Source organism: Dermacentor andersoni, chromosome 1, assembly GCF_023375885.2.
Source record: "Dermacentor andersoni chromosome 1, qqDerAnde1_hic_scaffold, whole genome shotgun sequence".
Taxonomy (NCBI): Eukaryota; Metazoa; Arthropoda; class Arachnida; order Ixodida; family Ixodidae; genus Dermacentor; species Dermacentor andersoni.
Genome location: NC_092814.1, coordinates 274,665,149 through 274,677,591, shown reverse-complemented (window position 1 = coordinate 274,677,591; position 12,443 = coordinate 274,665,149). Strand labels below are relative to the sequence as shown.

The 12,443-nt window shown below is 45.4% G+C and overlaps 1 protein-coding gene across 1 annotated transcript in view; it reads right to left on the bottom strand.

Annotated features, from left to right (window-relative positions):
• The window catches only part of LOC126548247 (uncharacterized), an 88,595-nt gene that overhangs the window by 72,860 nt on the left and 3,292 nt on the right, over positions 1-12,443 (bottom strand). Inside the window, exon 2 of the mRNA XM_050196399.2 lies at positions 6,589-6,822. Within this exon, the coding sequence (XP_050052356.1) occupies positions 6,589-6,811 (223 nt within the window). The 5' untranslated portion in view covers positions 6,812-6,822. The remainder of the gene's footprint in view (positions 1-6,588; positions 6,823-12,443) is intronic.

Genomic DNA, 12,443 nt, shown 5'->3' with positions numbered 1-12,443 from the left:
GGCGCAAATGGCACTTGAGTGGGCGCAGCCGGGAGCACGCAAGTCGATTTTTTAACAAAGTAGCGCAAGTGTGCACAGTGGCGTAGCCAGAAATTTCGTTCGGGGGGGTGAGGGGGGTGCTCCCGTTGCGGCTCGGCCTCCTCCTTGTAGAATTTGTCGAGGGATCAAATGCATTAATAATAACTGCATTGCCAAAGATGCTGCAAACGAATTCTTGAACGCTACGTGCCGTCAAGACAAGTACAATATGTATTTTTTAATACAAGAATACACTCGTATGTCCCAGAAAGTGTGCTCGAAATAATTTATATCAATGCTTCCATGTTTTCTGTATATTTAATACGTAAAGAAAATATCACACGAACTTTAGAACTATATCAGTTTGAAACCAGCAAAGCAGTGCATGCCGCTGATATGAAAAATGTAAAGGCCATGAAATGAACAAGTTGAGGACAAATATTTTAATGAAACCTTGTTAACCTCCCTGCCTTCCTCTCGTTTGCATCTCTCTCTCTGTCATTCAAGAACTTTGTTTACATTTTTGTATATATGCAATGACCAGGGAAAAATCTCAATTATGCTGTCCTTTGTTAGAATGTATTGCACAGGAGCAGCTGTCAGTAGTCGTGTATTGTGAGCAATTGCACCAAAATTATAGTCACAACAGAGAGCACATATAAAAAGCAGGAGTTCTGCAAAATATGCGAGGGCGTGTGAAATGAAAGTGAGCCAATGCGAATATATTACTAACAGCGTACTTTATTTAGGAGTAGTATTTGTCTCACTGACTAACGAGTCGTGTGATTCCCGTCTGATAAAACTTCTTGGGTTGCTGCTTCAAAAAGTCTGTAACTGACTCTTTCACGTCATCGTCCGACATGAATCTGGTTTCCTTGAGGTGTTTTTCTTTAAATGCACCAAAATGTGGAAGTCAGAAGGCGACAGGTCTGGGCTGTATGGCAGATGTTGCAGCGTTTCCCACTTGAACTTTGCCAGTTTTGAGTTAACCACATAAGTGACGTAAAGACAGGCATTGTCGTGGAGTAAGATGACCCTATTCCTCAATTTTCCACGTCGTTTGTTCTTGATTGGGACACCCAACCAATCCGACGTTTTACAATATTAGAAATGCTTGATAGTCTCACCAGGTTTAGCAAATTCGATCAATCATAGCCACTGACAAGCGAAAAAAGAAATTCAACAACACCTTTCCAGCGGAAATGACGTCCCTTGCTTTCCTTGGGGGTGGTGAATTCAGATATTTCCACTGTAAGCTTTGCCATCCTGTTTCAGGCTCGTAGTAGTGGCACAATGATTTGTCCCTGGTCACAATTACAGACAAAAAGTCGTCACCCTCATTGTGATACCGGATTAGATGAGTCAAGGAAGCACCGAACCTCTCCGTCTTCTGGCGGTGGTTCAAAATCTTAGGCATCCATTGTGCACATAAGAGCCGATAACCGAGGTGTTCATGAATGATGGTGTGACTCGAACCGTGACTGATGTTCACACGCCCTGCCAATTCATAGATGCTTATCCTCCGTTCTTGTCTAATGAGGTTTTGCAATTGTGTTGGGGTGATTACACGGTGGCTTTGGCCCAGTCTTGGATCGTCTTTGCAACGTTCACGTCCTTTGAACCGTTTTCTCCAACATTTCACAGAGGCCAATGAAATGCAACGTTCAACATACACGACAGCCATATGGCGACTAATTTCTTTTTGGGAAACATCTTAAGCTGTCAAAAACCTCACGACACCACACTGTTAAACTTATGGAGTGTCCATTATGCCCCGAAACCAAGTTCAACCAGTGTATGAGAGCATTAAAGAACCTTTATCCTCACACCTGTGTGTCACTTTTGTAAATGAAAGATGACTCTGTGCCACGCACATGCCTCGCAGATGATGAACTGAACCATTATGCGCGTAGTGAGTTGGCTCACTTTCATTTGACTCGCTCTCGTGCATTAGAAATACAGAGGTACAATGGAATATGCAAATGCGAAGATACCGCTTGATAAAGGGCAAAAAAAGACACTAAAAACAAAGTTCACTGCAGGAATAATCAAAACCTTGCAGCAAGATATCGAAATATACGTAAATCTACTTATGTAAGAAAAAGTCACTGTATATATTGCATCAAACAAGGCAAATAAACATCTTATGCAACAACAGATTCAGAGATCACAGCCCTCCCCTCCCTCCACTCCCCCTGATTTATCGCGCGCAGCAAGAGGCGGCACGCTTCCTCCCCCCGCTTTTCTCCTTTGCACACAGAAGACTGAGCCACCATCATCAACTCGCCCATGCCACCCCCACCCCCTTACGCTTTCACTCGCACATACAGCATGCTGCGCGCGGTCACGATGTTATCGCCTGTGGACTTTATATGGAACATGAGGGCGACGGCGATGGCAGGAATGCGCCTGGAGTGTCCATATAATTGCTATCGCAATAATATAATAAGAGCATCCAGCAACTGAAGCGTCCCGTGGCCCGTTACTTTCTGCAAAAGAAGAAGTAACAAATTTGAACTTTCACCACGCGACAATTTGCTGCGCCGCAGCAATGTTTTTTTCCTTTTGTGGGGCGGAAGCACAGGAAAAAAAAAATGCAAGGAAAGCATGTTGGCCATAATCGAATGCCTACTTTTGGCATCTAATGTGGCTACCAAAGGAATATTGAAGAAAACGTGAGACGCTTGGTCCACAGAGAACCATAGGCATACTGCTCGGTATTCTACACCGGTGAGAAAAAATTTTTCTGAGAGGTTGCGCTCAAGCGAACGTGATGCAATCCGTCGAGTCCCCGCAGTGATGGCGGCGAGTGATGATGCATTGTTTCTTTATCTCGTCTGCTAGCCAAAAAGCATCCAAAACTATGCTAGGCGAAAACCCACTCGGCCAGAGAAAAACGAACGCGCATCGAAGTGCACCACGTGGTGGTCGGGGCAACACAAGAAAAATGCATTCGCTCTGGCTGGTTTTGGCAGCCCGTGGGTAGCGAGAAAGAAAAAAAAAAAAGAAAAAAAAGAGAAAGAGAGAGAGAGAGAGAGAGGCTGAATGTGTCCTTGCAAATAAAAGCAAAAGTAGAAAAATAAATAAGAGCGTAGTTACCTTTGGTGGCTGTAGCGTCTTCACATGGATGCTTTGGCGCAGGTGAAAAAGAATGTTGATATTCTTTTCTGTGACATAACGGCACAAATGAACCACCACAATGCTTCGTCTCATCGGACCTCGCTGCGTGCTTTGTCAACTTGTCTGACAGTGTGTTGATTTGGCTTGTTGCATTGTATGATCCGATGTACGACTTTAGAAAAGTCAATGCACCTTTGGCATCAAATGTTTGTAACAACATTAAACCCACAAAGTTCCAGAGTTGGAAATCTAAAGCACGACTTTGGAAGTGTCAGTGCACCTTTCGCATCAAAAGTTTACGAGAGCTTTATACCCATAAAGTTTCAGAATTGAAATCCATGTGCTCATAGATTCTGCGGCCTTCGCGAGGTGCCACGACGAGCCCACTCGCCATCGAAACGCCCTTGAAGCTTCGTGCTCGGATGGGGCTCCTTGCGTTATGATATGTGACTCCCGGTGCATGGGTGTTGCCACGAAATCCAGCCTGATTTCGCAATGTTCGCGCTGATACGTCTTTTCAAGTGGGAAAAAGGACATTATAGACAAAATTCAGCACGATTTTCGGTGCCGGGAGTTGTTTTGGTCGGCGGTGCATGGACAGCACGAAAAAATTTCGGTGGGAAGGGGGGGGGGGGGGGGGGCTGAAGCCCCATAAGCCCCCCCCCCCCCCCCCCGCCCCTAGTGGTGCAGTTGGACCACCTCTGCATGTACCAATTTCATAGCTACACCTTGCGTCAATTGTGACTCAAGCAAAAAAATGCGACCTTTGATTCAGACGCAAACAGCTCCTCATCAATCTCTATACTAGCCAATGCTAGCTAGCCAAGTTATGCAACATAGCTGAGACAAGCTAAAGGCATCACACAGCTCTAGTTGCACCCGCTGTAATAAATACCACCAGTACCATACTCATGATTGGGAGTTATTACATTAGCAGTAAATGCAGGAGTTACAAATGGTCACTTTTTCAACACACTTCTTTAAAAATAAATTTGAATTTAAAAGGATTGTCTACTTATTTTTAAAGGAGCTATGTTGTGGCACAATCGAAAGCTTATCATCCAATGTATCCATGCCCACAGCAATTTCACAGGGGAAGGTAAAAAAATTTGAACAGAGCTTTCAGATATATGAGATCCACTGGTATGAGTGTTGGCAACACTGATAACTTAGAACAATAGTGACAATGCACACTAAAATTTAGCTTCAAACGAGTGCAACTTTGGCAGCTAGAGAAGCAAGATTTTTTAACTTGCAATTAAAATATCTCCCTGTAGTTGCATGCAGAAAAATATATCAAAGGCACAAAAAGCCCACCACAGAAATAACTTCTGATGAAAAACAGTGTACAGTAAAAGCTCGTTAATTCGACACCAGTTAATTAGGAAATTTGGATAATTCGGACAGCTCTATTGGTCCTGGCCAAAATGCATGTTAGTCTATGGGATCAAACCTTCGTTGATTCGTCAGAATTCGGCCCTGCACCGTTTAATTAGGAAAAATGCTGACAGCTGCCGTGACACGAAAGTGTGGTAAAGCAGCGCTGGCACCACTGGAGTGAAACCAAAACCTGAGAGGCATCGCCATCACCATTGATTAGTGGGGGCGATCGCAGCGTCACCGAACGTCGGTGTCTTTTTTCTTCACTCCACTGTGCCTTTGACGCCATTTTCCCTTGTGTTGTCGAGTCGGCATCATCTCTTCTTGCGGAGTTTCCTTTTTTTGTTGTGACTGTGTTTTGCATGCCACCATGATCGTGCTGGCAACGATGGCAATGCCAGCAAAGCAGCAGAAGTACGCAGCCAAGAACTTGGCGACAAAAGGTGGAAATTTTGCAGGCTTTGAAGAATGGCGAATCACGACAGCACGCTATGACCAAGTACAACGTGAAGCGGAGCAGGTTGGGAACGTTCGTGAAAAATGAACAACAGATTCTTCAAGCCTTCAAAAGCGAGAAGTTTCATGCATCAAGAAAGAAGTTGCGAACCGCAGCTCATCCCCAGCTCGCAGAAGCTTTGCTCCAGTGGGTTACTGACTGTCGCAACGCGCATCTGCCTTTGAGCGGACCTCTCATCATGGCACAAGGCGAGAAGTACGCTGCAATGATGAACATTAAATCGTTCAGAGCTTCAGAAGGGTGGTTCACAAGGTTTCGGGAGAGACACGAACTCGTCTTCAGAAGTGTGTGCGGCGAAAAGGCCTGCGTTGACGAAAGCGTGACCACCCAGTGGAAAAATGTGAAGCTGCTTGAGCACATCGCCGCATATGAACCAAGTGACGTGTTCAATGCAGACGAAATTGCTCTGTTTTTCAGAGCTCTGCCCGGCAAGACGGTGACTTTCAAAGGGGACCCGTGCATTGGTGGCAAGAAATGCAAGCAAAGGATAACTGTGCTTCTTGCTGCCAATATGACTGGCACGGAGCACTTGCCACTTGTTGTCATCGGGAAGGCGCATAAGCCACATTGTCTTAAAAACATCAAAAGCCTTCCTGTCAAGTACAGAGTGAACAGGAAGGCTTGGATGACCTCGGACATTTTTAGAGGCTGGCTGCAGCAGTTAAACTGGCACTTCACGTCTAAGGACCGCAAGATAATTATGGTTGTTGACAACTACAGTGCACATAACTGTACAGTTGAACTGATGAGTGTCAAGGTAGTTTTTTTGCTGCCCAACACTACATGTGGCCTTCAGCCGATTGACCAGGGTATCATTCACTACGTGAAGTAGAAGTACCAAAAGCACCTGCCACAGCGAATGATCTTATGCTCAGAAGTTGGAAAGCTGTGTGAAGTGGTCTTACTCGGCGCAGTGCACATCATCGCCCACGTGTGGAAAAATATACCTCCACAAGTCATCGCCAACTGTTTTCGGCACAGCCATATTGTGAGGCCCGAGCATGCGGCAGTAGCCGACGAGGTGTCAGCCGAGTCCACCGTTGATGACTGCTTGACCTTCGATGCTGTCCTTCCCACAGATGTAGTCGCAATTATCAATTGCGACTACATCGCAATTGATAATTGTGTCGCAATGACTGGTCTCCTGACTGATGAAGAAATTAGTAATGATGCCATGGGCACCCGGGAAGACCATGATTCAGACGAAGAGTGATGCGAGGAGGTGCAGCGCGCCTCACGAGAAGTCACGGAGGCGCTTTTGATATTGGAGGACGTTTGCCTGAGCACTTCCGACAGTTTGCGGACTGTTGGCCACTTGGAAGAGTTAAGAAAAATTGTGATGTCAGCTGGAATCCGCGCGAAAAAGCAGACAACTATTGCAAAATACGTACTTCAGTAAATAAAGGTATGCTGCTCCAACTTGATTTTAAAATTTTTTTTCCAGCTCATTCATTAATTCGGATAATTCAGACATTTTTTCCGGTCCCATAAGATCCGAATTAACGAGCTTTTACTGTACTTCATTAATAATATGTTCCAGAATAATCACGTACCTTTCTTGAGCAGAGCATCCATTTTAACAGGCAATGGGGGCTCGACTGTCTGCGTCTGTGAAGGTTCAATTGTGGCTGCCGCAGAGCCATCATCATCAAACTTGACCCAGGAGCTCTTGGGGGCATCACTTGGCTGCGAGGACTCTCTTGCAGGTGCATGCGGTGCTGCCTGAGCATCACCCTCAGGCGTTATCTCAGACTTCAAATCTGTGTTTTCAGACATAACAGGTCCTTCTGAAACATAAGATAGCAAGAACTCAGAAACTAATTTCATCAAAAATGTTATAGCTTCATTAAAACAAAAATGAATTGGTTCTCCAACCATCCATCAAAAAAACACAAAGAATACAAACAATAAGTACAATGCAAAAGCCATACGACTTCTCAAATGGTTGCAAAAGCAGTGGTAGCCTAGATAAAAGCAACATAAAATAATTCACACCCACAGACTGAATTGAATGTTGCCCGGAGTGACAAGTCAAGAAAGAGGAAGAGAAAGAGATGATAGGAACAAAGGCAGACAAGAAAGAAGACATTGGTAATAGGAAGAAGCGAAGGGAACGTGCATGGATGGATGTGGCAGCAGGGACGCAGCGTTCTGGAAGAAGACGGCCGAAGAATGCTACTCTGGGTCCTGCCCCAGTACCTTGGCAATCCAGCTATGTCCCGCACAAGTACCAGGCTTGGCAAGCAGGTGAGTGCCAGCTGAGTGACGCGCGAAGGCTGGATGTAGCCAGTCCCTGCCCCGTCTACTGACCTAAGCTGGGCCAGTGCGCACCAGGAGCACCAGCCAGCACAAGTCCCGCTCTGCCAGGGCACAACAGCCACCAAGCGACAGTGCCTTTGCCTCCTCAGTCGGGGCAACGATGACACCGGTCATCAGCAACAACAGACTACAGACCGGGTTGCTACGACATCTGTGATGGACATACCGGTACTGCAAGCACCACGACCCTAGTGTGTAAACAAACACCCCAAAGACATTGATAAAATGCGGTAGTGTGAACACAGAACTTAGTTAGAGAGGACGCATTCCATGTGGAAAAAGTGTTACAACGTAACTTCATTTTAATTCCACATTCAATGAATGTCGTGTTTGTGCCACACTTTGTATCCATGTGTTCATTCTGCCTGCTCACGCGAACATACCCTGCGCTGACATACACACGTGACAATGATGGCAAGCCTGCCAGGATCCCTCTAACGTTGTTGCATGCCTCTGGGTGTCTTGAGCAGCAGAATGGACCTTGAACATTTGTCTGCTGAGGCCATAGCGGAACTGTATCACAAGGAGTAGAAGTGATTAAGAGAAGAATGTGCAAAGGTGCCAGATGCTGCGAAGGAAGCTGAAGAGAAAGCCAAAGCAGCAGATGAGCATGTGTATAGGAACTTAATGACAGAAAAGAAATTACAGTTGCACGTGAGTGCCAGTGGGAAAGAGGCGGAAAATAGAAGATCAGATGCTGTACCTTAGAGGATAGTGAAAGTGTGTCCTCAGAAACTTATCACCCCATGTGACGAAAGGTGAGATGACCTCGATATGTATATACAGTGTTTTGAGTGAATCGCAATTAGACAAGGCTGGTAGAAGAGTGACTGGGCGACTGGACTGAGCATGTGTCTTGTCGGGGAAGCATTGGCCGTTTTCAGCCGGATGTCAGCGACTGACATGCTAGAATATGATAAGGTGAAGACGGCTCTCCTACAATGCTTCAGACTAACTGTCGAAGGTTTCAGGGAGAAATTGCGAAGCTCCAAGCCCCAAGAAAATGAGGTGAACCAGCAGTTTGTTGCTCGAATCAACAACTAGTTTGATCGTTGGTTGGAGATAGCTTAGATAGGGAGAACATTTGAGGGATTGAGAGACAACATAAATGCAGAAAAGTTCCAGACATCATGTCATCCGGGAGTCGCATGATTCCTGAAGGAGCACAACTTGAAGACGGTGGCTGAACTATCCCAGCACGCCAACCCTTATTTGGAAGCCCAAGGCCAAAAGAACTTGGGTAAGGGGAAGGAAGATAAAGTGATACCAGAGGAGAAAGAACAGACACGGCGCACAATCAAATGTTTTCCATGTGGCAGGATAGGGCATCAAGCTCTCAATTGTCCCCTGAGCCATGCCCGAAGTGCGACGGGTGCGGATGGCATGGACCTACAATAGAAGCCTGCTGAACTAAGTAAGAGAATTGTTTCAAGTGAAAGTCCCATTGATGTCGACTGTACAAAGCAAATTGAACAGAAGGTGTCGAGGCACAAGGCAAGCACTCTCACGACATCTCCAAGGTCGGAAGCCACAGAAACCTCGATGCCAGTGGTAGTGGGACTGCTACAGGGACAAAAAGTGTCGGTACTCAGAGACAGTCAATCCAACAGTGTTCTCATAAGGCAATCCATGGTGCCAGAAAACAGACGTCACAGGTACAGAAACGCCAGTCCGATTGGCAGATGGGACGGCGAATGCCTGTGGCTCGAATATTGCTTTTGACGCCTTATTATCACGGATGGATTGAAGCCCGGTGTGTCAAACAACCACTTTACGATGCCATTCTTGGTAATGTGCCAAGGGTCAGAATAGTGGACCATCCAGAGCCCCTCTGCAGTTTACCTACTACGAAAATCGCAGAAAGGACGGAGCATAAATTCACCAAGGTCACTGACAACGGCAATGAAGGAAGTTCGGATTTGCAGACCGGCGAAGCTACTATATTTTCAGTGGAGAAAAGTGCAAGGAGGAAGGACAGGAAAGATGTCCCTATAAGGAACACTTCAAGCACAGCCATGGACATAACCGCGGTGGAAATAGGAAAAATGCAAGAAGCGGACAGTATTCTGCAACGCTGATTTGAAATTCAGGGAAAATGGATTCAAAGCAGGAAGAGCCGGGTCATGCATATGTTTGAGAGGGTTGGCAAATTAATGTACCAAATAGTCAGGACCCAAAATGCAAGAGAAACACGACGATTAGTAGTGCCATTGAGTTTACAAAGGGCAGTCCTCAAACTGGCGCAGGTCATTATTGTGGCTGGCCATCAAGGAGTAATGAAGACAATTAGCAGAGTATCAGAACAATTCTTTTGGCCTTGCATGCAAAGTGACATTAAACTGCTTGTGTGATCTTATGACACATGTCAGGGAACCATACTGAAAGGGTTGGTATCAAAGGTACCTCTAGGGACTATGCCTATTATTAAGCAACCATTTCAAAAGGGTAGCAGTGGACAATGTGGGCCCTATTAATCCATCAACAAATAAGGGAAACAAGTACATCCTCACTATGGTGGATGTTTCCACTAGGTATCCAGATGCTGTCCCAATGAAATTGGTGGATACAGTAGCAATTGCTGAGGCTTTAGTGGAAATGTTTACTAGGTATGGTGTTCCAAGGAAGATACTGATGAATAGAGGAACCTATTTTACGTCGGAATTGACGGCAGAGACTTTCAGACTGTTGTCTCTGTCACACCTTTTGACAACTCCATATGAACCCGTGTGTAATGAGCTTATGGAAAAGTTCAATGGCATGCTTAAGAGCATGTTATGAAAGGTGTGCCAGGAGAAACCAAAGGAATGGAATTGCTATCTACCTGCACTCTTGTTTGCATATAGAGAAGCCCTGCAGGCTAGCACTGGATTTTTGCCGTTAGAGCTGATACATGGAAGAGCGGTGAGAGCACCATTAATGGTTTTGCGGGAAATCGGTCCAGCACAGAATTGAAAGAAGTGCAAAAGTCCTCATATGTCTATCTATTGGAATTGAGAGATAAGCTGGAAGAAACATGTTGCACTGCCCGAGCAAGTCTCACTAAATGTTACACCGAAGCCCAAGCATCATACAAGAAATATTATCACAAAAAAAGCCAAAAGAGAGTTCTTCAGGTTGGAGAAAAGGCACTGGTCCTGTTTTCAAATGACACCAACAAGCTCACAATGAGTTGGAAAGGGCCATTCGGTGTGAAGAGAACAAGCGATTTAGACTATGAATTAGACATCGGAGAAAAGAGAAAAGTATTTCACATCAACATGCTGAAAAGACGCGAAGTGAGACACCAAGAGCATGCAGAGGAGGTCGTGGGAATGGTCATCACAGAGTCAGAGGCTGAAAGCCCATACAAAGCAGAAATACCAACGTACAGCAGCAAAAAACAATGAGTCGAGAGAAGGTGGTGATAAACCCGGCTTTAAACGAAGTGGAAAGAAAAGAAGTGAGGACAGTGCAAAAAGAATTCGATGAGATATTCTTGGATCTCCCAGGCAAGACGGCAGTGCTGAAGTGTAGCATTCGATAAACGACAATCCAGTCAACGTGAAGCAGTATCCTCTGCCATTGGCGGTGCAAACAGACATAAATAACGAAATTGCGAAGATGTTAGAATTGGGAGTGATCAAGCATTCCACGTTGGCATAAAATTCACCTGTGGTGGTGGTAAAGAGGTTTTGTTTGATGGGTCTAATGAAGCACATGTCGATTTTCGCCAGATGACTCAAAGCCAATACCAGGGGTAGATGCGGTATTTGCAAAGGTTGCGAGGAGAAAGTATTTTTCTAAGCTGGACTAGACTAAAAGGTACTCGCAAATACTCCTTGACAAGGCATCAAAAGAAAAAAATTGACTGACTATCCCGGCCCTGCGAAAGTGGATGTCCAGCAAATCTGTTAAAACCCACTACTACAACAGCTGAGGGGGGTGTGCAATGCTTTATTGCGTTAGAGTAATGGTAGTAATGGAAGTAATGGTAATTTTGACAGCATGCCGCTACTGGTCGTACTGCAGTTTCTTTTTCCCTTTGCTGCTCCTCGTATTCACGCTGCTGCAACTACAATGAAATCAGTTGCTAGGCTGGTTCTTTTATATATGAAAGGTTAGTGACTTCATTCGCCACGTCGCAAGCTGCCATAGCTGCAGCAGCTTGTGCAACAATAATCTTTACCAGGAAACGTACGCGGGCAGCGCTACATGCTTCACATTGTTATCAGGAGGCCTTATCAATTATATGGTTCAGATGCTTGTTTTGTACTTGTTCTTTATTGAAACAAATGCTGTTCTGTATGTCGTATACCTAATTCCAAAGAATGTATGCCTTTTCAATTCACTTTGCTGAGTGCTTGAAGCCTGGTCCAACTCCGCCGCGGGTCGGCCTGGTATTGCACTACCTTCGGGATCGGCCCGCATTTTTGCCCACAGACATGGACATGAAAAATGCCAACTAACGAGAGGTGAACAGCCTTGCTGTAAAACGGCCTTCTCATTTGTGCGGGGTTATTTCAATTCAGGGTTATGCCATATGGACTCGAGACTGTTTCGCAGACTTTTACTAAGCTAATACAAATAGTACTTCAGGGACTACACGATGTGGAGCACTATATAGATGATCTTGTAATATCGACGGATACTTGGCAGGAGCACTTTGAAATGTTAAAGGAGGTGTTATGTTACGGTGAAGCCAAACAAATGCCTAAGTGGGTTCCATGCAATTACATTCCTTAGTCACACACTGGGCATGGGCCAAGTTGCAGCCCATTCAGACACTGTGGAGAAGACACAATGTGGGCCAGAGCATTGAATTAGAAGCGGTTGAGGTCCTTCTTGGGCCTTACAGGCTACTAGAGCGAGTTTATCCCTCAGTAGGCAGAGATAGCCAGACCCCTTACCGATCTCATGAAAAAGAACGTTCTGAATATATTACCCTGGTTAGAATGCCATCAACACGCATTTGAACGACTGAAGAAATGTATGGCTGAACCCCCGCAGTTCTGTTGGCACCAGATCTCAGCAAAAGTTTGTTCTATGAAAACATGCATCAGAAAGGTGTGTAGGGCCTGTGCTGTTGTAGGAAGCTAATGGTGTATTGCAC